Source organism: Aulonocara sp. 'chitande type north' Nkhata Bay, linkage group LG16 (genome assembly GCF_057382095.1).
Source record: "Aulonocara sp. 'chitande type north' Nkhata Bay isolate Kocher_YH1m ecotype deep benthic linkage group LG16, A_spYH_male_GT1.1, whole genome shotgun sequence".
NCBI lineage: Eukaryota > Metazoa > Chordata > Actinopteri > Cichliformes > Cichlidae > Aulonocara > Aulonocara sp. 'chitande type north' Nkhata Bay.
The window spans coordinates 14,975,434-15,003,135 of NC_141359.1; the positions used below are offsets into that span (position 1 = coordinate 14,975,434).

The 27,702-nt window shown below is 40.0% G+C and overlaps 1 protein-coding gene across 4 annotated transcripts in view; it reads right to left on the minus strand.

Annotated features, from left to right (window-relative positions):
- Window positions 1-1,610: 1,610 nt before the first annotated feature.
- Window positions 1,611-27,702, minus strand: part of dgkg (diacylglycerol kinase, gamma) — a 159,913-nt gene continuing 133,821 nt past the window's right edge. For 2 of the 4 annotated variants that reach the window (XM_086268002.1, XM_086268001.1), the window contains 3 exons: window positions 10,286-10,406; window positions 8,678-8,738; window positions 1,611-6,652 (listed from right to left, as the gene is read on the minus strand). In XM_086268002.1, the coding sequence (XP_086124128.1) occupies window positions 6,554-6,652; window positions 8,678-8,738; window positions 10,286-10,406 (281 nt within the window). In that variant the 3' untranslated portion in view covers window positions 1,611-6,553. The remainder of the gene's footprint in view (window positions 6,653-8,677; window positions 8,739-10,285; window positions 10,407-27,702) is intronic. The other 2 variants (XM_086268004.1, XM_086268003.1) reach the window with 1 other exon arrangement.

Below are 27,702 nucleotides of genomic sequence, written 5' to 3' on the forward strand. Positions count from 1 at the left end.
CTCTTATCTTATTCAGGGTTAGGTAAATATGGAGTCCACTGTGTTGATGCATGTCTGTTGTAGCCTGTCACATGCAAACACACACAACCTCACATGCCAGCACAGCACAGAAAGGTTTACAGTAAACAGTGAGTGATCATCAAGGTGCTTCACCCAGCTATACTCTGTACTGAGTATTACTTCATGCTGTATGTATATCTGAGTTCTGATGTCTGTTTAGTTTCTGTGAAGTTTTGTATACCCTGTAGAGCACGGTACTGTTCTAGTGGTCATTTTGATCATGTTCACTTGTGTGCTGCTCCCCTCTGTTTCTTGAATTTTTTTTTTTAAAGTGTTCAGAGAGTGAATATATTTATATATAGCTCAAAAAAAGTTGAAATAAGTTGAAATAATTTTGCCTCCAGTCTTTGGAGCCTTACCTCTATACTCTACTCTACAATAAGGGTAAACATGAACTGATACTATTTGCCCAGCATCAGCTGGGCAAGGTTCCAGCCCCTATAACCAACATGACGCTGGCGCAGAACCTGTTTCATCGAGAACCAGCTACAATTCCACATATTTGAGAGGCGATAATAAGTAGAATTACTAGCACAAGCAGCTAAATTCCATGAGGAGCAAGTCACGATGGACAGAATCTGTGAATTCTGTAGTACTGCGTGCTGCTGCATAAAAGTCCAGTAAAAGATAAATGAGAACTATTCTGATCTGTCTGTTGTGCAAAGCTAAGCAGGTAGGATCCAAGGATAGAAATATTTATAAATATGTATAAAATATATTTGACTTTTCTCAAGGTTTTGTATTTTGCAAAAAGTCCAAGTCTAAAAAGTGGGAAAACAGTGATATTAGATTTGTTTTACTATAAACAAATTCCACAAGAAGATCTTTACATTTCCCTTGTATACATGCATTTAAATGTGAGCGTGTGCGAGCTGAGAGATAGACAGTACAAAAATATTATTCACTCATAAAACTCACATGGAAAAACAAAACTTTCAAGAGATTACTAACTAAAGGAATCAAATAAACCCATGTGCCCAGATATTTAATGATATCACTAAATTTTTTAAAAATGTAAACGTCAATATTCAGTGAGAACAAACCTGTGCTGACTACGATAACAATGATAGCAACAGCAGTTTAGACCTTTTTCAGTCGTTTTGCAGGCATATCTCTAGATATTACTTGCTTCAGGAAAATCAATCAGCAGCTAACATTAGACAGTACTGTATCACATCCCCTGTTTGCCAGTAAAGGTCAGCCGAGTGAAATTACGTTAGACTACAATGTTAACCATGCTCAAAATGAATTTGCTGGATTGTAAAAACGGAATTAGCTGTTGCTAAAGCAAATTGTCGATTTCAGAACAATATCCTGCTGAAAGAAATATTCATTCTGTATGTGACGCGGTGATTTTCTCCGACTCCTGTGAGGCCGGTGCAAAGCTGTGAGAAAAGAGCGAGTCCATTTATTTGTTAAGGCAATTGATTTCTCCAAAGAACAAGAATAGATATGAGTGGTGACACACACTGAGAAATCACTCAGGCTCTCTATGAGGGCATTCATGTTGTCTGCCCTTTGCTTTGGTGAAAAATCCCAAATGGGTATTTAAGCTTCACGTGGGAATTCGGTTTCTTTCTTTATTTCTAACATAACTAGACTGCTTGGAGAAAAATGAAGAAGCACGACAAACAAATCTGTGCTATGCTTTTTTAATGCAGAGAAATAAGTCTGATTAGTCTGATCCACACTCTCCTTTTTGTTCACTCTCAGTTTGTTTCAGCAGGCATGCGGTGATGTAAGTTAACTTCAGATAAAATATTGTAAACAAATATGTACACATGGTAATATAGCTGTCTAAAACCATTCTTTCAATAAATGTAAAGTTACTGTAAACATGCACTCTTTCATCACTGAGCTCTCTCTGCACCCAGGCTCCACTCGCTCCGATTAAAGGATAACGATATGCTGTTGTGACATCTCCACAGTATTGTACTATTTACCAGTTAGGCTAAATGGCTTTATATTTGAATGAAATGATGAACCTGAACTCCACCCAGCGTCCTGAATGATGCTGATCACGTTTGGGTGGGGTTTGGCTGGACATCTTGTGTGTTTTTATGGGGCCTGGGTGCGAGAGGGAAGACTCGGCATGCTTTTAAAGGGAACCAGAGTACAAAGGCATGAATGCCTGACCCTACGGCGGAGCTCAGTTTGCACCATCAGAGCGTCTCTGCAGTCATATCTGTGGGACAGTTTTCCACAAACTCACATCTTGTTTAGTTGTAATACATACACATTTAGACTCTCTGAGAGGTGTACATTACTTGTTTGGGATTACATTTTTAGTCATTTTCTTGAGATTTAGATCAGTATTTTAAACAGAATGATCTCATTTAAGGTCCACATGTCACCTTTATATGCTGGATTTTTGTGGTCGATCCCTATTTTTCAAAAAAAAAGAAAAGAAAAGAAAAGCACGAAGTAATTGGAATAATTTACACATTCATAAATTTGGTATTAGTCAACACTCAAATGTCTCCAAGAGTATTTGAGCCACTGCCCTTACAATTTCAGTTGACGGTTGCCCACTTTTCTGTCTATTTGCTATGTTATCAGTAACCAGCATGGACACTGCTTTCTAGGCTAAATTTGGTCCGACAGTCAAAGACTTTGAAACAATGTATCTTTAAATTTGGGTGAAAAGTGAAAAGACTTTTGAAGACTACATAAAAATCCTTGTTGGCTGCAACTAGGTCCAGGTTAAAGACCAAAGGTTACTATGCTTTCCAGATTGTTTATTTTAATTTGGTGTATACCTGTTTCTGTATTGTGAAGCACTTTGTGAAGCACTATATAAATAAACCTTATTTATTTCTTACTAAAAAAAAAGGAAATTCAATTCAATTTTAGTTCACTTCAGTTTTGTTTATATAGCACCATTTCCCATTAAGAGTCATCTGAGTAAGTGAAGTCCCTAGAATATCAGAGAGAGAACCACAACAATCAGCTTATCGAATAAGAGCAAGCGCCTGGTGACAAGTAGACACAGGCTCAGGGAGAGGCTGGTATCTGCCTCACCTGGTTGGGTGGAGAGAGCAAAGGGAAGAGGGGAAAATGAGTATAGAGAGAGCACTAAAAGCAAACAGGATAAAACACAAACCTCAGAGGGTACACAGAAAGCTAATGACATGCCATGGTTGCATATAAACACACAGAGAAGGAAAAGATGGAGAGAAGGAGATGGGAAGTCACCAAGCAGGCTAAGCGTCAAAGGTCTGCATTAAAGACCCAAAGCCATGTGTGATTTCTTTCTCCAATACAATATTCATTTTAGATTTGATTTGATTGTGAAATGATTTTAATCCCACAGGTACACAGACTCTTATTATTCATGAGTCGCAACTTTTTAAATGTAAAATGTTTTTGCCGTTTATAGATGTCTACACGAGAATTATGTTATTGTTGAATTTTGTGTTGCACGGTGAGCTTCTTTCTACCAGCTTTCACACAATCAAAAGTTATTGTTTCCATTGCTAGTCTGACAGCGTGAAAGTTGTGGGTTTGAAGATAATTCGTTTATTTTTTGACCACATTTATTAGCAAGGAGGCTTTTTATATGCTGTTTTCACCTTTCAACCAAATCTCAACATTGTTTAGACTTCTAGCAAAGACTTCTTTTCAGTGTCTTGTTAATGAGTAACTTGCTGGATGATTCTGATTTGGGAATTGCTTATTGACTGGATTCCCATAGAAGTTTTGGTTTCCCATCTAGGGGCCCTTTCTAGGCTGAAAAGAAGTATCTACTCTGTTGTATTTATTTCTGACAACCCTAAAAACTGTTGGCTGTGGCTCAATATGGTTGCTCAGCAGAATTGCTCACAGACCCTGGCTGACAAACCCAGACAGAGCAGCTATCCCTACATTGCTGTTTTGGCACACTGGCAAGTCAAGTCAAAGCTGGTGCAAAATGATTCACTCACTTTTAAGTTGTGTCGATCCTTGACCACAATGGAAACAGACTGGCTGAAAGTACCATTGGTTGGCTGTTCAGGTAAGCATTTGCACCACTTGCTTATTGCTCTGAGCTTCTGCAGCTGATATGTAGCTGCTAGCATGACTACAGACATGTTTGTAGCATAGGCTGTGTATAAAAGATGCTCATGTCAGCCATTAGTTACTAAAGTGAGCTTTTTAATCTTGTGGTTTTTTTGAATCAGGAAGTGAAGGCAAAGGGTGGATCTGAACGAGCAGCCGAGCTGCAATCCAATTTGTTATTCACATGTTCTTTTTTACTCTAATGAGAAACAAATTACAAAATGAACATCATGACATCATGGTGTATTTAAAAAGACTTTTGTCTGTCAACTGTGACCATAACGTCATCAGGAAAAGGTTATCTCTTGTCACAAATCACGGGGACTGAGGGCAGTTTTCTCATAGACTTCTTCCAGAAGTCTTTTTAAGCCAGAGGAGTCGCCCCCTGCTGGACACCATACCAAATTCAGGTTTAAGGCACTTCGGCATTGACTTCACTTGTCAGACCCAGAGGCTACATTCATCTTCTATATACTACAGTTTCTTTTGATTTATTTGCTTCTGTCAATATATCGGCCATAAGCTCACATTATTCATTTAGATTTATTGATCTATAGTATCTTATTGATATCTTATTCCAGTGTTTTTCTCTATTTTTTCTATGTAACTTTGCACTGTCCACTGCTGTAACAAAACAAATTTCCTATGCGTGGGACTAATAAAGGTTATCTTATCTTACTCTGATATGCAATCAGCTTTCATTGCACGGCTGTTGATATAAGATTATTGTAAAAGCTCTGCAAACTAAGTATTTGAACCATGAGATCGTTTTGCCATGAATGGTGCAAAATCGAAATTTTTCCCTGTTCCTTACTCACTGTGTACAAGACCACCTAGGAAGTGAAGGCGACAGGACAGTAGATTCAAATGTAACGATCTGCATCAGTGTAGAAAACTGTCTTCAGAGAACAACTGCAGCAGCTCTGCATGGTGAAGAACACTGATCTGAGCCCCTCTAAGCTAAAAATTCCACATTATTAACAGTGATATATTAAAAACACATTTGTGTGTATAGTATACATGACCTACACCTACTTTCCAGAAATATACATATAGTTTGTCTGCACATAAATTATAATATACTTTGCCGTATTTGTTGGAACAGTAATATGGTTACATTCTTTAAACAATGAACTCCATCGTCTCAGGCACACGGCCTTCTGTTTTGACAAATGATGAATCGCACCACATGGCACCTTGCAGTAGTGCCCTACTGGCACTGGGATATGCACTCTGACAGCTCACTTGACATTGTGAATTGATGTTTGACATGTTATTAAGGGTAAGGTTTCAGTGAAGGAGAGATAGACACTCCCTGAAATAGAAGGATAAATTTAGTCCTCTTGTCAATGCTCTGGTAAATAAAAACCCCAGGGGCCCTGCTCTTATGCCCTTGAGGGGATTTATCCCAGTCCTCTAGAAGCATGCACAGTGGCTGCTGTTGATTTGATCTTTATCGTAGTGATGGTGTGCAGCCACAGATGACAAATGAGCTCTCTGAGAAAGCAAAGATGAACTAGAGTGTCTCTAAGCTCTACTTTTAGTCTAGTCTCTAGTTGGTTTATATGGAGACAGCCTGAAGTCTACTTCCAGATCGTCTGCACATCTGCGAATACTGTGGGGTTTTTGTTTGTAGGCCAGTCATGCTAAGAGGCTGAGCTCCCTGCATGTTTCCACCTATTCCAGACCACTGTTACGCCTCAATGCGAACAATCCACAAACAAAATAAGTCAATAATGAATGAGGCTTTCCACTCCTCTCCTTTCCTTGGCTGTACTGTGTTGCTAGTCTGTGGGGACATCCTGGAGTGCGAGCTCTTACAAGCAACCGCTGTTTCATTATTCATAACAAAGAGGTGGATCTTACTCTATTTACTCACTGACCTTGTAAACAGCCACAGCTACTGCCATACCATTCTCACTTTAACCCTGTTTTTCACTGTAGTAGTTTTTCTCATCATACCAGCTGGTTCCTTTACACCCTCCATCCCCACACAATTACTTCCTTTATTTCTTTTCTGAGCTGTGCAGAAATCCCAGCAGCCAAAGTTGTGTTTAGGAGGCAGTGCAGTACTGGTATATGGCTGAGTTTGTTGAGCAGGGGGTGGTTTAGACTGAGAGTCTTAGAAATTGTAAAAGTGGCTGAGACTAAACCCATATTTAAAAGTTTGAGACAAGACTTGGAGGATGATTGTTACACAGGAGTAGGTCGGTACTATATACTGAGAGTCCTCTTGTTTTGTTAGCCATCAGTACAGGTTACTTTGGGAATCAATTGTCTGTAGGCATCCCAACATGAGGAAATTTCCACTTGTCCGTATTTTATTCCTGTGTTCAAACTGTGTGCAGTGTACCAGTTGGCCCATTTTGCTGCCTGTACAGTGGGCGTGTGTGTATATATGTACTGTATATGTGTGTGTGTGTCTGTTTTTTTCATTTGTGTAAATGCCTATGTTCTAATCACGGCTCCGGTTGCGTTTCTTGAAGAAGAAGAAAGGCGTCTTTTGAGGTGGGCCCAGTAAAATGGGCACCTGGTTCTTGTGCGTGATCCTGACCTGCAAAAATCACAGAGAAAGAAATTATAATCTATACGGAGGTGAATGTCTTTGATTTGTTTACCAGGATTTATCTGGTTTGACAGACAAATTACTGTGACCTTGCAAATAACTCATATAACACAACAAAGCTCTGTATTTTTCCCTTCTCTGAAGGTCTGCTAAGAAATAAAATGAAAATGTTTGAAATGCTGAGAGAATGAATTGACAGTAATTTACTTCCTCTTGCTGGGATGTTTGATGGCACGACAGTGGTGGAGATTGGGTGTAAGCAGAGGAGGAAGTGGACAGAACTGTTACACGGCAAGTTTACTTTATCAGTTTTAGGGATAAATGCCTGCTCACTGAGATACCAGAGAATCTTTAAAAGACCCTAAACTACATCCAGAGAAACACAGTGAAAGTCAAATCTGGTGTAGTGTTTAGTGTGAACATGATAAAGTCAGTTCAACCAACACATTCTCACCTGGAATTTTGGAATTGCAGTCAGAAGTTCAGAAAGACAGAATTATACACTCAGATAGTTTAATTAGTGGTTCTGCAGTATGTTTTAACTTGATTCTGTTTGGCCACAGCATAAGAAAGATTTGGATTTGACCAATCAATGGGACGATGGGAAACTCCAAGGAACTCAGTGAAGATGGAAGAACTATTGTAGAATTCCACAAGTTAGAAAGCTCTCTTGGAGCCATTTATTACCAACTCCAGATTTGATTAACATCAGATCAAATTGTATTTAAGTACAAGTTATTTAGAATTGTCACCACTTTGATTGAACCGTCACCCTCAGATGATCTAGAGGAACAAGCCAGGAAACACCGAGGCTCAAAAATGCCATGACCTGAAAGCTGCTGGAACACTTGCATCACCGTCCACAGTGAAGCGAGTTTTACGTCAGACGAGACAAAGATTTAGCCATTTGGCCACATTGATGAGGTAAATTTGAATAAGTAATGGTGAAGGTGGTTTGGAACGGTTTTGCTGCCAGTGGTACTAGTACATTGCACAAAGTAATGAAGAAGGACTACCACCAAATTCTTCAAATCCACCTCAGTTCAGCAGCTTGGCAGCTGAAACTTGGACACAACTGGGTGTTTCGACAGAACAATGATTTCAAACACACATTTAAACTGGTTTTATCACCTCACTAGAACGTGGGCTGGTTCACCAACCACACTTGCTCTAACTTCATTCCCACCACAGCAGTTAGGTTATTGTCATGCTTTGTGTCTTTGCGGGTCACCTGACTGGCACGAGGCCCGACCAGAACAGTCACAGATCCACAAAATAACTGCGCTATGCCTGCTGCGCCTGCCAGGTACAAACTCTGTCATTGGGGGCTGGGCTGTGTTTCTCCCTCCAGAAAGCACCAAGGCTCAGGCCTGCCATGAACTGGAAACTGCTGGGACACTAGCATCACTGTCCACAGTGAACCGTGTTTTACATCAGATAAGACAAAGATTTAGCCATATGTGTATTTGGAGAACTAAAGATGAGGCTTTCAAACCTTGGAACACTGTACCAGTTGTCAACCATGGACCCACATATTGAAGGTGGTATGTACTCTATTGCTGTTGTTGTTTGATTTAGTTTGACACATGCACAAGTCTACACAACAGCAAAATAGACCAAAAATAATATTGTCTTCGCTAGATTGTTGTGAAAATTTTGTGAATGGCTGATTTGTTCCTTACCCGTCTCATTGAAGCCTGTGAGGAAATTCTCAGGTGGGCTCATTTACAAATATAGAATATTACTGTACTATTAGCAAATTAGTAATGAAGTGTATAAGAGCAGTCATTTAAACCAGACAGTTGTCTGAACAAATCTGAGCAATGACTTTTCTAAAAAATGAAATTTGACGAAGAATAAAGCAACAGTCTTCCATCAAGGCATCATTCATGCCTATAGTACTTTACGTCATATGGAACGTGGGCCTGAGCAAGTGCAGTTTAAATCTTAATTCTAGTGATTGATTTAAACTGTAGTGCTGGCACACTGTGGTGTAGTGGTGTTCAGTCTCACCGTGCAGGGAGGCTGCATCCAGGGCTCACCATCAATCTGCATTGGTAGCCGTCGGGACGTCCTGTGAAGAGACATCAGAGGGATGAAGAACAAGAAAGAGTGGGCAGAGGGCAGAGACAGTGAGAGTGGAAGACGAGAGGGCAGGGTGGGGTTGGGGGTTATGAGGGTCACACACACCTCTGAGGCCTGTTAACACTGTCCTAGGACAGGGTGAGACACTGCACCCTCTGTTCCCATGAGACCCTTTCCCAGACAAACTCCCACTCTTTAAACTCACACAACTACTGTACACACACACACACACACACACACACACACACACACACACACACACACACACACACACACACAGAGTTGGTTTAGGACTTTCAGGCATGCCTCTGTGACTGGAGAAACACAGTGTGGGAGAATGACTGGGATGAATGCCCCTTTAATTCTGGTCTAGGAAAATATTAGTGGTGGTTTATTGAACAAGCGAGAGAACAACTTGTAATGTCACTTCTTTGCTGCAGTAACTGGCACACTAGGCATGTTAAATGGGCCAAGCGACGAGATCATTCTTTGGATAAAATAAAGTGTAAAACCAAAAAGCAATCCACAATACAATTTCAGTAAATGGACTCACATTTATGGCACTTTTACCCTCTCACTGAACACTCACAGCACTGAGTGCTGTGTAGACTACTAAGTGTATTTGAATTTGCACCGAATCATATCCAGTTAATTCTTTACTGCACTGACTTCTAACAGTTATTGAACAGTAAGTTAGGTGCATTTACATCTTTTTTTTTGGAATAATTTTTTTAAATTACATATTTTGATATGTAATGATAGGTTAAGGCCTTCACTGATGATGACTTTGACATCAGAGGGTTAATAAGAATGACAAACTGTGTTTTTTGTGCAGCAACAGTGCGTCAAAGATTGTTTGCACAAACAAATAATGTTTTTGTTTGCGGGAAAAATCAGCTCGATCATTAATTATAGGCCACACATGACATGAGTCTGCACAGACTCACATGGATATGGGCAGATGGCATTTACATAATTCAGAACCACAATTAACATTCATCAGTCTGAGATAATATCTTCCCCACCATGAGACATCAGCTGAACAGCCTCAAGGTTCTCTATAAATACACAAAGAAGAATAAGGGTTCACTAGTGTAGCATCTTCATTTTTCTGCGTAATTGGAAAACCTGCAAGGAAACCCAAATCTAGCTATGAGAACTCCAAACTACAGCCCATTTGTCAGCCTGCGAGTCAGCCCAGAGCTCCAACAACACTCTTAGCACGACATGCATTTGGAATATATTATTTATTAGCTGCAGGCATGTTATTGTTTGGACACTGCAGGGATTTTAAAATGCACAAAAACACTCGCAAGGAATACATTTTTTATCCTGCATGTATAGGAGATGGATGCAATTGGTGCACCAAGTACAGCTTCCAGTTGGTTGATCAGAAGGAAGATAAAGACAGGCAGGGGTAGTGACATGAGACAAAGGCAGGATGGAGAACGGAGTACAGAAGGTGACAGAAGGGAAGAGGATCGTTCAAAGTGGGCAAGAAGATGTGAGGAACAGCAGGGAGATGGGGGTGCTGACCTGATGGTGACATTGGTGCACTGAGCCAGCCTGCGTCCTGCGCTCTTCAGCCCAGTGTAGATCTGCCCCATCTCTATAGCCCCCTCCAAGCCAACCACCTCCAGCAGTTGGTCACTAAAGTCTGAATGGTCACAGAGAGAGTATTAGAGACATGGAAACTGTGGCATGATTTTGGAATTTACAAAGAAAATACACATTTTTTGCCGCTTTGGAATACAAATGTGTTCCATTTGAGGCCAAGGTCAAATTTCTCAAGTGACTCAAGGTAACTGCTTGGGGTGCCACAGTAGTGAGAAAAAGCAATTGTTCTTCACTGCAAAGACCTGGATTTAATCTCTGGAAATGATGCTTCCAACTTGGCCCCATCAAACACAAATGGTAGTGTCAGATATATTTGTATCTTTTAAAGACTTTTAGCAGGATTTTTTGATTAAATGTGAAATTTTATTTTTTAATCCAATTTTCAATATATTTACTTCTTCAGGACTTTAAGAACGACTTTTTCCACCTACTGTGACTGAATGAAGACCTTCGCTTCCAGCCAATCTTAATGCTACAACTAGGACTCCAGGCAGCATGTATGATATTATAGTTGAAGGTGTCAAATGACTAAACTTTGCTTTACTGTGTTTTTTGACATAACAGTGAGTATCACCTCACAACTGCTTGTTTTCAAGGGAACTAAGGAAGAGAAGACATAGCTATGATTAGCATAATATAAACACATTAACACAGTGAAGCTGGAGGATGAACGCTAACTTTTTTCCACTTGATAACAGTTAATGTGAGGGTTCCCGGTGGTCAGGGACAAATGCAATCGCATAGCAGGACGCTGTAAACAGACCAAACTTCAGTCAGAAGAACAACTGAAATAATCCATCCACAATACGTCATTAATTTACTGCTGCATGGGCTGGGCTGTAGTTACATCGTAAGGTTTTAAAAACTGAGCTTTACAATGAACAGTGGTAATAAAACCAAGAGAGGCCGACGGTGATCACTGCAAGATACAAAGCATTAAAACACGTTAAAAACAAAACAGCCTTAATAAACACAAAATAGTTTGGACCTGGAAGCAGGGTTCATCACGTCATCACTTAAAGACCGGATAGCAACTTTCATACACAGCTATGCTACCACCTAGCATGCTTCCAGCTCACCCTGGCCAGATATAACTGAAGTTATTTGTTCTAATAAAACAGACAGCGCTAGTAAAGTTACATGTACAGTTTCTATGGCAGCAGGGATTTTGCCATTTAATTTATCATGAAATGACTTCAAACTAGAAAAAAAAACAAAAAAACAAAACGGTCCCCACAACTTTGGGTTGGAAGAATAAGAAACAAAAATTCTTGCCTTACTCAAACCTTAAAGAAGAAGCACTTGGAGCCCAAACCTCAGCTCACTCTCTGGGCAGTATTGACTTTTATGGCAGAGGTATTGTATTTCCTATAGAGTCATCTTGTTTTCTTTGATCTTTTTAAGCACAATTTAAGACATTTGTAGTGCAGTAAGAACCAAAGGGCAGGCTTTTGTTATTTGCCCTGTTGAAATCGATTTGAATATACTGGACATCATTTTGAGAAGAGTTATTTTTTAATTAGATGGAGAAATAAAGACAAAGGCAGATGTGAAATGGAACAGTGTTACTAGAGATCAAATGCAAACTATAATGTGATATTTAGAATCCTCATATATCGTTCCCTGTCTGGTATTAAGACACACAGTTTTAAATACCTTTGTGTGGCTTTATTATCACTTTGACCAGATTGATCTACAGACCTTAAAGGGGAGTTCAGAGGTCAAATGATATTTTAAATCCTTAGATGGCACTTTTTATATGTTGACGATGTACAAAGCACAGTTGAAAGGATCATAGTTTCTAGGTTATAAGCAAATATATCATTACGTTGACCTTGAAGACCTTTGTTGATGTAAGCCAAATTTTAATGGGTTGTTAACATGAGCCCACTCTACACCCCTACAAAGTTTTATCAGAATTCATTCAAATCTTTTCAAGCTATATTTGGTAACATTGGCATGTCTTTTCAAGACAGTAGTCATAGCAGCACTAAGGCTGTTTATGCAGGCTATTTAAACTTCAAAAAACTTCAAAAACGGGCAAGCAGCTGATTAAATTAGAACATTAATGCTGCTGCTGCACAGTTGGTGTGGTTGGTATGTTTTTTTGGGCTGGTGGGAACAAAAAAGCCCCCAGAAAAATAGCCAAGAGTAGTTAGCAGCGTGTGGATCCACTGAAAGGGAAGTTTCCACAGTATCTTTCCTGTAATGCTGCACAGGATACTGCCCGTTTGTTATTATTCATAACAGTAAATTATTCATAACATCCAGTGAAGTTGCAGCCTAGCTAGTGCGATAACCCTTGTAATCATTTATGTCTATAAGCTTTTTATGATACCAGAAAAAAATAAATACACATTAAAGGCATTAGAGGCACCGGGAACTGGTGTCCATCACTGGACTTACATTGCTCCTGATGACGTGGGAGACTCTCAGTGGTAAAATACATCCTGTAAGAGTTGAGTCACATGATGGAAATGCTCTGCACCAGCACTTCTTTGTAGTCTTTTTCTTGTGTATTTACTGTTTTGATATCTAAAGTAAATGGACTGATTCTTATATAGCACTTTTCGTAGTACTCAAAGTGCTCTTTACAACATGCCACATTCACCCAAGCACGTTCTCTATAAATAGTGCTTTCGAAGTACATTCACACTCCAATGGATGCATTGGAGAGCAACTTGGGGTTAGCACCTTGCCCAAGGATACTTGATATGAAGACTGGAGGAGCCAGGGATCGAACCACCAACCTTCAGATCAGTAGATGACCTGCTCTACCTTCTGAGCTACAGTCATGTCAGTTTTAGAAAATAAATGTGTTGTTCCTACCTACTGTGGATTAAAATGAACCTGTATGGCTAATACAGACATGCATTGTGAGTGTAAGTGTTAATGTATATAAAATAAACATAAACATGAGAATCCAGGGATTGACTCAGATTTGGTCTCAAGGGTAGCTCGAGGAACCTCAGTCATCATCTCTGATCAGTTCATCGTTGTTCACAGTTTGACAAAATCGTCACTACAGTAGGGTCAGAGCTGGCACACGCAATTAACAGTCCACACACTCTTATCCTTGCTTACAGTACTCTGTTTATAGTAACCATTGTCCTTAATGTAAATATGTAAGAAAAAAATGGTGTATGTATCTGTTCTGTGTCCTGTTTGTTTGTATATGTGTCTTTCTGGCTGCTGTTACAACCAAATTTCCCCTTGTGGGACAATTAAAGGATTATTCTATTCCTTTCACTGTGTCTCTCCCAAACATTAGACACGTGACAGCAAAAACAAGCAGACCTGGTTAAATAATGCGCTACACAAAGTGCGCCCTGTCACTTCTGAGACTGTGAACGCTTTAGCAGGCCGTGGCTCTTCATCAAACCTTCTGCCGGGCTTTTCCCTTTTCTGTTCTCACTGTGCTCGACAGGTGCGAGGCCTTACAGTCAATATTTACAGACATGATCTTAAAGGTCATTGATGATGTCATTTGACATGTCACTTTCACTTCACATAGCTTTTAAAGGATCCACTGGGATTGGGGGAATTATGCATCCGAGTGGCCCGGCAGCAATTTTGCATGTTTTACAAATTGTTGTGAAATGAATGATTTGTGTTCACAGTCAGTGTGATAATTTGTGAGGCGCTACAGCAGAATTTGTGCTGGTGGCAATTTTGTCTGCACTAATAAACTGAGGCGGCTTACAGATCACAGAGGAACAAGAACCAAGCTGAAGAACTTTGACTTTTATTTATTTTGTGTTTATACTTAATAACAATAATAATAATAATGATAATGGAAAGTGGATAGTGTGGTTTGGGCACAAAAAATAGACTCTGCATTGAGTCATATCCCACCTTCTGTAACCTCCGTGGCTAATCATGCAGGCTAGTGTGGTGCGCTCAGAGTTGATTAACTTTATTCAGGCAGGCAGGCAGGTGCCTGAGCACGCTGCAGTCATTGCTCATGCATACAAAAGGCACTGGGTTTCTCCTGAGTGCCTTTATGCTGTTGCACTGACTCAACAGCTTAATGTCAGTCGAAGCCTCCGCTAAATATCTGCAAAGGTTGAATATTCCAAATGTTAATGGTGGGGAAAAGGTACAAAAAATCAAAGTACAAAGAGAGTAGATAAATAATGTTTGATGTGAAGGCTCCAGCAAAGTTTGCTTCTGTGCACGAGTGAAGAACAAATGTCTGCCAACAGCACCCACAGAGCGCGTCGAACCGTTCTCCGAGCATCTCACTCCTGCAGCCAGCCTACAAAGCTGAAACTGTTAGGGCTCCGTCTGTCTGATACGGTCTGAACAATGTTGAATAATTTCCTAATTTCGTCAGACCCTGCTGGTTTTATTTCAAAATACAAACAGGAAGTGCTCGTGTTTCTTCTTTGCTCTGAAGAGGAAATGGGCTTGGCAAAAGGCCACAGGACCCAAAACAAGTCTCATAAAATTTCATGTGTGGAAGATTTTACGAAAGAAGGTGGTGCAGTATGTAACCTGTCTACTGATGACTTCATTTGAATTGTCATGTTGACTGAAGGATTTTGGAGTCACTAGTTCATCATCTAAAACTTAGGTTTCTAGCAGTATTGAAAATAAATCATTTTGTAGAAATAACATAAAAATTGTCTAATGAAATTTTCTTTGTATCATTTTTGATTTTCATTAACCTGTCAGTAATGACATTAGATCATGAATATATCACAGATGAAGGAAAAGACCTGATAAGTCATTAAAAATATTCTAGTAACAAATCTTATGGATCTTATTAATTGCTAATATAGATTTACAGTTTGAGGGTAAAAAGCTCCACTGTGGACTGGAACTGGTTTTGCAACATTTCTCATCTTGCTTTTTGCATCTACTTAAAAAAAAGAATAGTTACCAGTTCTTTGGTGAAATTAGAATACCTGCTGAGTAATGCAAGCACTCCCATGTGTTGGTGCATGTGTGGTATTTGCAAAGTGCTCCAAAGACGACGACGACGATGATGATTATAAGAGTTTATCGGGGAAAACGTCTGTGCTGACTCACTGGTACTCTTTAATATTTAAGAGGACAATTCAAAAGAAAATGTCAGAGCAGAGTAAAGAGTGCACATTTAGAAATCACTCAAAGACTGTATTTCAGTTTTGTGAGTCCCGGTAAGGATTAAAAGCCTGCCTGTAAATGCATTTGTGAAATTCATGTGAGGAAAAGAAGTGAGTCTTTCATTATGTTCATTACGTGCAAATTAGGAAATTTCGGCTGCAAAGTGTCTGTGTGTGTCTGTGGAGGGGGGGGGGGGGGGAGGAATTTTGTGCTTAATTTGAGGGTTTTATTAGTCTGTTACTGGCACTAATTAGCAAACAAAATGTGTCTGCTTGCTACATCAACATCTTTAAGAACGAAACTAGCTCGCCGGTGCATTAGTGGTTCTCTGTGTCGGGCCCCTTCCAGGGTGTGGAGGGCACTTGGATCTCGTGTCTCAGGGCCGGGGGCTCAGTCCGCTCTGTTGTAGTCGGAAGCCGGAGGATCCTGGGGGCTTGTGGCTGCGGCCCCCTGTGGCTTCTGCACTGTGGCTGCTGGTTGAACCAACCCCCCCACCACCAGGCCCCTGGTGGGCCTCTAGATCTCCTCCATGCCTGCTTCATGTCCTGGAGGGCAGGGCTATGGCTCCCCACACCCACTATTAGACACTTACATGGAGAAACCTTACGAATACAAGTCTGCTCACACACACTGGCGTGTGACAAGACAGAGACAGAACATCAGTCAGTATCAGTCTGCGATTGAATGGAGTCCAGTTGGCAATTACATGCCATCTGAGATAATACGGTGATGGGTTTGAAACAGAAATTCGTAAATTCCTCCATAAATAGTGGAATTGACTGAAAGTCCAGAGGCAGAGAGTGTTGAATGCTAAACTTCTGTGTGAGCAGATGGTTGCCACAACTACTTGCTGAATATGAAAAAATACTTGTTTTGTTTTGCTTTTTTTTTTTTTTTTTACCTCTTTGCATCCGGTTGTTCAGTCTGACGTCACTAGCCGTGTCTGGGTCTAAACTCCGCTGCAGGTCCATATATCAAACGATCACTGTGGCATTACTGAGAGTTGAAAAACTGTCTAAAGTCTTTCATCTTTAATAAAATGATCAGCGTTCTGCTCTACCAGGTGTAACAATTGAGTTTAACATCCAGGCATCCATGAAAACGGAATTTATGACATTTAACGGCGTTAGAAGTTAGCAGGAAGTTAGCTCGCTAGCTTCTATCTAAATACAATATAGCATGTCCTGACTGCGGGGTTTTGGAAACAAATTAAAACGTACAGCTCTGCTATCACTTCCAGCATAAATGAAGACAGAAAACTAAACAGCAGTGACGTTTGTAGGGTTACTGAAGTTTGGCTAGCTGGTATATAATGATGTGCTACGTGACCGCTAGCGACACAGCTATGTTAGCATAATATAAACAAGCTAACTTTTTTTCCACTCGATAAAAGTTAACGTGAGTGTTCTCGGTGGTCAGGAACAAATGTAATCGCATGGCAGGATGCTGTAAAAGGACCAAACTTCAGCCAGGAGAACAACTGAGATAATCCATCCACAATACGAGGTTAGTCATTCATATACTGCTGCATGGGCTGGGCTGTAGTTACATCCTAAGGTTTTAAAAACTGAGCTTAAATAAATGATTAGTGGTAATAAAAGCCGAGGGAGGTCAACAGTGATCACTGACTGTTTTAGGAGCTTTTTGAGATCAAATAGAAGAAAATACATAACATTAAACATGTTAACAACACAAAAGCCATATTAAACGCAGACTACTTTAGACCCGGAAGTAGGATTCGTCGCGTCATCACTGAACAACCGGATAGAAGTTACTATCCCATTTTTACTCTGATGTGACTGAACTATCAGAAACCTCCACTCATAGCTGCATCCTTAAACTGTATGGGTATAGTGCACAGACACACATATTGGCTAATTAGTGGAAAATAACACCAAAACAACTGGAGGCAGTGGACCACACAGCAGTCCATGTTATTTGTCAGATAATTACATTAAAATGCTCCAAAAGTTACTGAACTGGTCAAGGGATTCAGTTCAGTGACTGCACTGTTAATGAGGTCTCGCAGATACAGTTGCCTGTTTTGCTATGTTTATTCAAAAAGCAATCTAACAAGAAGTAAACAGATCAGTTTACAAACAAAAAGCATACTGAAAGGGCCAGCCGTCTCATTGACTTCATGAGTCTGAGCGTAGCTGTGGCTTTGGGGGATATTACACAGCTTTGGTGTTGGCTTTGACACATACATGGGTGTAATACCAAGTACATGCAGTGATTGAAAGTGTGGTGATGGCTAACTGTTTTTATTGATGCTAGAGTGCATAGAATAGAAGTTCTGCAGAGTTAGCTAGTACACTAATACAGCTGGAACATCTATGGTGACAAATACAGATTTAGATGCAGAAAAAGAACGAGTAGTAGACACATATAAGCCACGTCAGCTGTCACCACCACACATCTCTCTTTAAACAATATCAATAAATACATGACAAAGTCTCAAATTATCATCTCGAAGTTGTAGCAGAGCAGGCAGGGGTTTATTTCTTTAGCCGCCCAAAGCAGAAAAACTGTATTTGAAGGAAAAATCTGTTCACCTGATACGTTTTGTGTGTTTGCCCTTTACAAACCTTTATGGAAGCTAAGCGGTACTTGGCTACTGAATGTTCCAAGCTGTAAAAAAGTGAGAGATTATCATTGCAATCAACCCTCTTAACATCTCTGAATGTACTTACTTCCTAATAAATACATTGTTAAATTCTAGATATTTCTTAAATATGTCTATAAAATGTCTACAGTTAATGGCAATATTAACTTCTACTACAATCTGCACTGTGTGAAATTGAGTTGTCCTTCTCACTGCTTCATTGCAAATGCAATTATATGATGTTACACAATGTTAAATATAGAAACAGTTGGAAAAATGGACTCCCCTCATGTCTCACAGTGGTTTGGTCTTCAGCCTGTCATTCTTTACTAAGCTCACCTTTTGCAAGCATGTAAAGGTTTTGGTATAACACGTTGGACATATAATACATTCTTCTTTATTCTACCACTTACAAAAAAAATTATTTACAGTTCAAATCCAGTACAAATTTATCTGTCTCACTACAGAACGCTTAGTTCCCAGAAAACATTCTCAGGACAAAATCCCAGTACTCTAAATGACAGCTGTGGCCCCGACCACATGTTCGTGATCCTACATCATCCTGTGACTACATGCTGCTACACAGGCCCAGACACATGCTCGCTGCATACATCGCTCTGCTTCTGCAAAGCTTTCCTGGATATAATTATAATAGGATTCGACATCCATCGAGAAAAAAATGGCACAGTTGGAGACTAGGGGATCAAGAAGCAGGGGCTGGTGAAACAGTGGCCGCACAGCAGATGGGAATTAACTAGAAGTCTGGATGTAAACATGAACATATTGTAGTGTATATTTGGTTTGTGAGGAAAGTTGCAGCCTAGATGTCTCCTGCTAGATTTGAAGAGCTAGAAATTGTCAATGTGACGTGTCCTATTTTTAAAACAGCACTATTTATACATCTCTTTCCTGTTCTAGTATTAAAAATAAAATCCGCTCGCTCGTATGCCCACCTCTACACCTCTACTTCCTCCAAATACCAAAAATGGGCATGCCGTCCTGCCAGTGTCCCAGTGTGAGAGCCTGATGGCAAAATAGCCCACTGTGCTGGTTCTCACCTCACTGATGATTCCCGCCTCATCAGATCTCTATGCGCTTTTGACTCTCAGGCAACCAGCACTTTTACTTTCTCAGTGAGGTAGAGCTAAGAATAGACTAGAACAGCCTCTTACATAACACAGCTACAGTGCATTCTGGGATGGGATGGCATTGCTTTGCCAAGAAACGGGCAGTGAGAATTGTTGCTGCTGTGCTGCACTATTTTCTCTGCTGTGCAGTCAGTACGAAGCCACAGAAAAGTCATTTTAAACAACGACGCATGTGAAATGCTGATTCTGGGGAATTTTTGAGAAAACCTTATTTTTTCTCTAATGACATGAAAACATCTAAACTGAAAAGATGAGAAAAAAGGAGAAAAAAAGGACAACTATCACACATATTACCCGCTTCATATTTGTATTCTTGGAATCTATTAGAGGAGCTTTGCAAAATATATCTTATATTGGGACTTGATGCAGTCCTACAGTTTACTCTCTCTTTGAAAATAGCTGGTTTAGTTCCCTTCCTCCTAACTTTACGATAGCTCTCTTCTGATTTGCTGCTCTCAATAGCAGAAAGGTCTAAACAGCAAGAGGTTGGGGCCTTAGACAGGGCGAGCTATCGCACAGACATACAAGTCCAGAGGAAAGATCTGTCTGATGTGGAGGATTTAGCATTTGGCACTTTTGGCTCACAGGTACAGGTGCCCAGTATAAATTTGCACATGTTTATCAGCATCCACTATTGTAACTCTGTATAAATATATGGAAATGAATATAAAATATCCTGTAATTGAAGCCTAAATTACATTTTAAGTAGAAAGACTGACATGAAAACTAAAATAAATCTAGCTGTAGTCCACATTTTACAAATAAATGTCACTTTGAGCATTTCTGCAAGGATCAGGTCAGGATATGTTCTACAGTTGTCTTTTCTCACATGTAGTAGCAAACAACCAAATTTGGTTACATTCTCACTAGCGAGTGTGGGGATCCTGGCATTGTAAAGAGCGGCTAATGATGCATGAGCAAAGAAAACTTCATACGCTTGTGTGAATTTGGATGCAGCTTTATTGTGATTTGCTTGATTGGGGAGAATTTTTGAGGGAATTTTTTAGTCCCTGCAATTGGCCTGGTGATAAGGACAAGTGGACTTATTGTTCTTCAGAAAGTGTTTTTAACCATGTAGCCTGAAGCTGTTCAGCTGTAGAGCTGTTACTGAAAGAATCTGGGATGTTTTCCAGGTAGGGGTTTGAAAAAATAGCCAAGAGGTTGAGCCATTTAAAAGCGAAAAAAACCGAATTGCCCAAGTATCTTGATTTTTCCAGGAGATTACTGTTTCAAAAGGGCTGCTATTACACTGAACCAGACTTTTACATAATCACAACATTGGATATTTGAATGAGGAGAGTACTGCTGGAAGCTAGAGTTATATTGGCAGTGTCTTTCAGAGTCAATCAGGCCTTAAAATGTTTAAAAAACCCACAAAAACTCCACAAGCGTCTGATGGCTGAGGTCTCTTTTGATACCACGAGTCCACAGCATCTACCAGCATCTTTTCAGCAATCACTTTGGGGGACCAAAAGAAAACTGAGACAATCCTCCTTTGTTATTGTTTTCTTGGTAAAGCAGAGAGGAAAACAGAGCAGTGTGAGATTGCATAACTCCATCAAGAAGTCAAATTCCCTCCACGCACGAGTCGAACCTGATATCTCAACTAGTTTGTGATATGTTCTTAAAAATGTCAAGATGGTGTTTCCCAATCTGTTTATTTTAGCTTGAAACTATTCAAAATACATCCAAAACATCAATGCCGAACCTTACTGGTGGTAAAACCTCACACACAATCATTTCTGAATGGTTTTGCTGACTTTAAGAAGCTCGTCATTTTTGTTCTCATCTGAGTAATGAGCTATTTATACCAAGAGATTATTTACAGTTTCCTTTCTGAAATAGCTGCAGCTTTCGTTTTGCATCAGCTAGAGGTGTGGGACTATAATTATAAGCAAACATATTTGTGTATCCTTCCTCCACCCACTTTCTCTCCTTCTCTCCTTCCTTCAACTGCCGGCCTGTTATTGTCTGAGGGTGGTCGGAGTTATGGCAGATGGTCAAGAGGAACTGCGGCTCACCTCGCCAGACCCAGCAGAGGTAAAGGTACAGGGGAGAGCACTTGGCCGTTTGACAAAGAACACTATGTTACTATGATCCAGTACAAAAATACATACACGCAGCCTGCTACTGAATCCTTGCCTGGACGTGTCAGGACCCAGATGGTAAAATTTCATATTTCGGTCCCAGCATTGTCCAGATACAAACAGCCATGAGAATTTTTCCAGACGGGAGAAAAACAAGCGTGGGAAAGAACACTTTATATTCCTCTTCAATTTTAATAAGCTTATAGAAATGTGTCATGTTTTCCATTCCCAGGAGAACGACAGTGATCGCCTCTTGTACAAGTTGTCATTCATTAACTTTGAGTAAATGTATCACTGAAAGGTCATCCGCTCTCCACCATACACTGAGCAGCTCTCCAACTTCATACAGGAACTATTTCCAGCCACACAGACTGGTGGGGGTGATCAGAGTAATTATACTCTGCTGTTTCTGTTATGTGAGAACACAACAGTATGCAGTGTGGATGCAATTCTCCTAAAAATAGAGTCCTTTGTGGTGTGTCACAGCTGGACTCCTGTTGCGCAGAGTGGGCGGGAGATGTGGCGGTGGAATTGTGGGTCTTGGGAATCAGGGAAAGAAGAACGAAGAGGTAAGGGGAGGGAGAGAACTCCGATGTGAAGGGTGGATGAGGAGAGGCACAGTGTCGGACAAATGGGGAAAGAAAACAAATGAGTCATGAATGGAGGCCAGCATATACCTGAACTAGCAGCTTTCAGCAGTGACTACATCCTGTCATTGTCAAGCTAATTGTGTGTGTCACTGAATAAGGATTTATATTACATGACTCATACGACGGAGTAGTTTCCAACACTACTACAGCCACAAGCCACATTTTCTGTGACGTGGGGTTTAATCTTGAGCAAACAGTCTATAGTTTTAAGGTAAATAGAGAATGCCAACAGCTACTTTAGCCCCTGTAGCGACTAGGAACACAGACTTTGATTATTTTAATCAATAAGCTGACGGCAGTTTAAGACTACTTTATTAAACCGTTCTCAGTCTCAAGCTCTCAAATGCTGCTCTTTCGTGAGAAGCTGTTGTGGGTGCTGTAGCTTTGATGCACCTGCTATGGCAATACTAGATCAACAAAAGCAAATAGTTGAATTTGAAACACTGACAGAGGTGCAGACATTACAACACTGGCAACTGTTGGAAGTTTACTTTTATGTTGTTAAACCCACTGTTAATTTCCCTTTCACTTTCTGTTCTGCTAGTTGTAGGCACGGAAATTTCTTTGGTTCAGGGTTAGAGTTATGCTCATAACATAAACTCTGCACCGATATAAAGGTATAACTTCTACATGTACTCTTGAAAAAATGTACCATTAGAAGACTGGAATGAAGACAAGCACTGCTTAGATTACTTATTTACTTGTGTCACCTTATAAAGAATGAGATGGTTCTCTCAGTTTCACCTGACATGCATAGATGTGAAGTTGTGTTTTCATCTGAGTTGAAGGGTGTGTACATTGGTGGTCATGTGGTCACGCTCTTTCACGGGTAGCATGGGGAGCAGCATTTTTTAATTGTGTTTTTGGTACTGAAATTTTGTAATCCATCAGAGCCAAATACTTCAAAGTCCACTAAATACTCCACTTCAAACACTTTTTTTTCCTATTCATGGCTCTTATTTATAGTCAATTTCGTTAATTTGATCATCTCAGACACACAGAGAAATCTGCCTGCATGTGCCAGTCAGTCAGGAAAAAGGCACAGAAATATGCATTATCAGAATACATGTAAATGTGCCACAGGTGGAATGCTGCTAAACATACTCAAACCTGTGATTTCATTTTGGATTGTGGCATCAATTATACATGTTGGTCACTGATGAATCATAGCTCATGTGCAATCTGTGCGACGCTACAGAAAAGATGAAATCTGGAACTGACAGAAACAAAATAAAAACAGTCGGTCTGTTCAACTGACTGGCTTAAAAAACACAAAAGACTAGAACCATTTGAGGGTCACAGCACAGTGTTTACATCTGCACTCCAGTTGGCCTCATGTGATGCAAGAAAAAGTTTTAAAAACGTCGGGCGATCCAATATCATGTGTGCATTTCACACGGGCTTCGTGCCACCAAACAGTCATTAAGGTTTGCTCCCGTACTTTCCGACTTTCCTGCACGTCACATCTTTCTGTTCCTTATTTCCCGTCTGCCTGTATTATTCCGCTCTACTATAATAAAAGGATTTTTTATCTTTTTACTGGATGTCACGAGTGTCACAGTTACACTATTAGTTGATCACACAGTATGTATTTGGCTGTTCCACTGTTCTCTAAACAGAGCAAATTAATCAGTAAAATAAAGTATTTTAGTTGTTTGTTTGTTTGTTTTTTCATCAAGCATCCGTCCACCTTCCAGCAAGCAAACAAGCCGATATTCTCCAAGGACTGTTTTATCTAACTGGATTTACTAGTAATGGTAAAATAATTGCATTAACGTGCTGCTACTGATTAATGTTGCCCATTACCCAGCACATTCAGTGTTCATAGTTTCAGTTCCTTTCACGAGAAGCTTGCGTGTCACATGCACATTGTGTTTATGCATCCTTTCCAGTGCAATTGGCAGCAGGAAGCTAAGGAAACTTGATCCAGGAGCATAAAGGAAATAAACAGGGGAGGGGGAAGATGGTGCGGAGATAAAAGTGGAGGAGGAGCGTGGTGATGTCCTTCCTACATGAATCCTGTTTCTGTCAGCAGCTCCAGCCCTCACTGTCTTCTCTCACTCAGCTGAATTTATCTCTCCACCTCGCACAAAACTTGAATGCTTTATGTCCTCTTTAAATTTAAAACTGATTTAGATTAGATTCTATCTAATCTAATCTAATCTAATCTAATCTAAATCAGTGAAATTTACACATTCATGTCAGAACAGCAGCCAGACGAGGTAAGGACAGAAGGAGGCACGTTACAAGATTACCGCTGTAATCCCCTAATTACACTTGGTCCTTATTTTATTTGGGTTAGTCGTGTTGCACGAGGGTGGTGCTACAGTTCTTCCAAAAGTGTAAACTAACTCAACCTGATTTTGTCAATGGGTACCTCACCTGGGGCTGAATTTTTGAGGTGTATCTGAGTGTGAAGTGCTTTATTAGACAGTAAGAGCAGAGAGGTTGTCAGAAGCAAAGGGAGAAAGAGGCTGGCACTGGCATGCAATAAAGGTCTCAGCTGGATGTGAGGTAGGGGCCGCATGCCTCACAGTCGATGCCTTAACCATAAACACATTTTTAACAGTTCTCAGAGCTGCAGGAAAAGTCACTACAGAAGTGTGAAATCTGTGCTGGGCAGTCAGAAACAAAAAGCCATATTCTAATCTATCTCAAGCAAAATGTTTGCTTCTTAAGGCTTCATCATTCCCGTTCATGAGCTAAAAGGAGAAGGCTATCACAGACATAAGCTAGTTACAACTTATGTCTGTTTCGAACAAGTGGTACAAGAACTGGAGAAATATCGATCACGCACTCCAAGAGTTACATTTTTGCAAACAGAATAATGTTTTCATTTTAATCATTAATAGCAGAACTGTTCAGTATTAACAGAGTATGTCCCCTTTAGGTAATGCTTAAAGAGGACCTACTCTTCCTGCATTTTTCCTCTTGCACTCTGCAAGGGCTTTGAATGATTCATGGTTCAGGTTGTCATCTCTTATACTGGGCCTCCGTGCAGGTATTCAGTTCATCCACCCTGTGAATGCCTTTTCCCTCCATTTACACTTACAACATTTAAACAGTAGATGGATTAGCAGAAATGACTTTCTTAGTGTTTAGTGTTTTGGCTTGTGGGGATGACTTATACACACACTAAATATGTTTCTTTGTTATTTTGTTTTTTGTTATAATATCTTGTTATTCTTGAAAGCAGTGTTTTTGTGGCCAAATTTACAGGTTTAAATACAACACTATGGAGTTAGCAGGAGGCTAGTCTGCCACATGTGTGGTGAATATTCACAGAGATGTGAGAGCAGAAAAAGTGTCTTGAACAGCAACTTGTAACCTGATCTGTTGGCTCGCAGAGAATATTAAAACACTGACCGTGTATAATATGAACAAGGACATCCACCGTTGTAACATAATATATATGACAGAGAATAAAGAAAAGTATGGGTCCCCTTTCAATTAAACAACTCAAGTGACTATTATTTATTATTGTTGTATTATTCAGTATGAAATCATAGAACGTAGACCAGAGTAGCAAAGGTGGTGAATCACAGGACTGAAGTTTCATCACTGGGGTTACAAGCACCCACCCTCTCTCTGGGTGACCCTGGCTGATTGCATTATCTACAGCAAATTGATTTAAAAGCTTTAGTTTATTGTGCCACAGAAGGCAACTGCCATAAACAGTTAATAGTATGATAAACAAGCAGCATAGACAGCGACAGAGGTCACACACACACACACACACACACACACACACACACACACACACACACACACACACTCACAGAGAAAGAGAAAATGCAGAGCCAGCACACAGTTTCTCTCTGGAGCTCAAGCACTCCTGTTTCTAAACCGCATTAGCAGGAGAGTGTAATTCAATAAAGGTTAAATCCCCAGAGACTGCTCTGGAGAACAGAGATTCCATCAGAAAGGTGCCAGCATGCACAATGTGAATGAAGTCACAAAGAAATAAACATATTCTGCTATAAACTACAATGGTGGGTGAAGCTAGTTAAAGGTACACACTTTTTTTCCACTGAACACCTGGAATAGAAACACATGGACGTATGTGCATGTTTATCTAACCTAAATAAAAGCACAATCCATGTCCATGTTTGTACATTGCAATGCAGTCAAAAAGAACCCTAAAAGGTTATGTTATTTATGATCTTGATGAACATGACAGATTTACATATTGTTAACTCTTCTCTGTCAGAGAAGTGCTGACTCAGCTCTTATTACATTTTTAGCTTTTTTATTTTGGTTAAACTGGATCATCCAGTCTACAACAACAGAGAATGGCACCAAAATCCCATGTTGGAAAGGATTAAAGTTAGCAATCACTGATTCTTCTATTATTAATCCTTTATAAATAGTAATCCTGATTTCACATCATACATCGCTTCTCACTCCAGCAACAACTAAAAGGAGCAGGCTTTGTTTCTGGTCAGTCTGTGTAATGAGATAAGGAAAATCACTTCAAGCGAGGACAGCTACCTCTTTGGTAAGAGGCCGGTGTTGTGGATTTGCGTCAGGAGTTCAAACCCTGGGTGAAGATTAACAACATAAGCTGAGTGCTCTTGCATTTACAGCGGTCTAAATAGTTATAGAGAGTAAAAGTCTAATATTTGGACATGTGGACTGAGCAGTGCCCTGCAGCCCCAATGTTTGGGCTAAAGACTGCAAACTCAGCAAACAATCTTAGCATCTTACACCGTACTGGACTTAAAATGCAGACGAGAGTGAAGACTGCAATAACAAACTCTGAATGCATAAAAGTGACTATTCATCATTTCTTCCTCCTTCAGTTTCTAGCTTTTCTCCTGTATTTTTGAACTCTCTGCTTCAGTGTAGCACTGAGATCTCCATGGAAACAAGGTTTAGTTCAGTCAGCAGAGATGTGCAGACTTATGTGAAAGAAACGAAAGTGGGATGGATGCAGAAAACCTTGGTGAAAGCACAGAGTGGGTTATTTTCTATTGTTTGTGGCCACTGAGGGGAGGCTCTGACTGCAGTCTTCGTGCAGACTGACCACATGCAAAGTTATACTGAAAGAACAGAACAGTAAAAAGAAACCAATCTCACACAGATTGTCACATTTAAAGCGTAACTTTATGTACTGGCCATTAAGCTTGAGGCACTTTTTCCCCTACCCGAACATTATCATCAAATTCAGTCAGTAACAGCTCCACAGCTGTGAGTGGGTGTACACATCCCTAATGACATGATGTGAATATTAATGTGGTCTGAACATTATGAGTGAAACACTTGTTGGGTGTTATGCAGTCTGTGATTGCCTATTAAGGAAAAAATAGTGAAGATTATGTTGGGTAGTTGCTTAGTAGCTACTGTACACAGTTCACTTTACATGAGGGAACATAAATGGTGAGTTACGGTTAGGTAATCATGAAGTCACGAGGGGTTATTGAGTAACTTCTCTGTGTGAGGAGTTGCTACATGATGATGCATAAAAAAGTGTAACTAATTATGAATGCCTCAGTAATGAAGGACCAGAGTTAACCAGAAATACTTATGAACAACTTAGGATGTTTCATGGATTTAATAATTACATTTTCAAACTAACAATAATGCCAGTATCACTGGAACAGTATTTCCCAGTCAGTTCTCTATAACTAATCATTATCTGCTCGGGTTAAGATGTATTTAGGAATTATATTTACAACTAAATTTGATTATTCTAACTCCAAATTATAATGCAAGATATTTAAGGCCACTTTAGATACTAAGTGCCCCAAGAGTA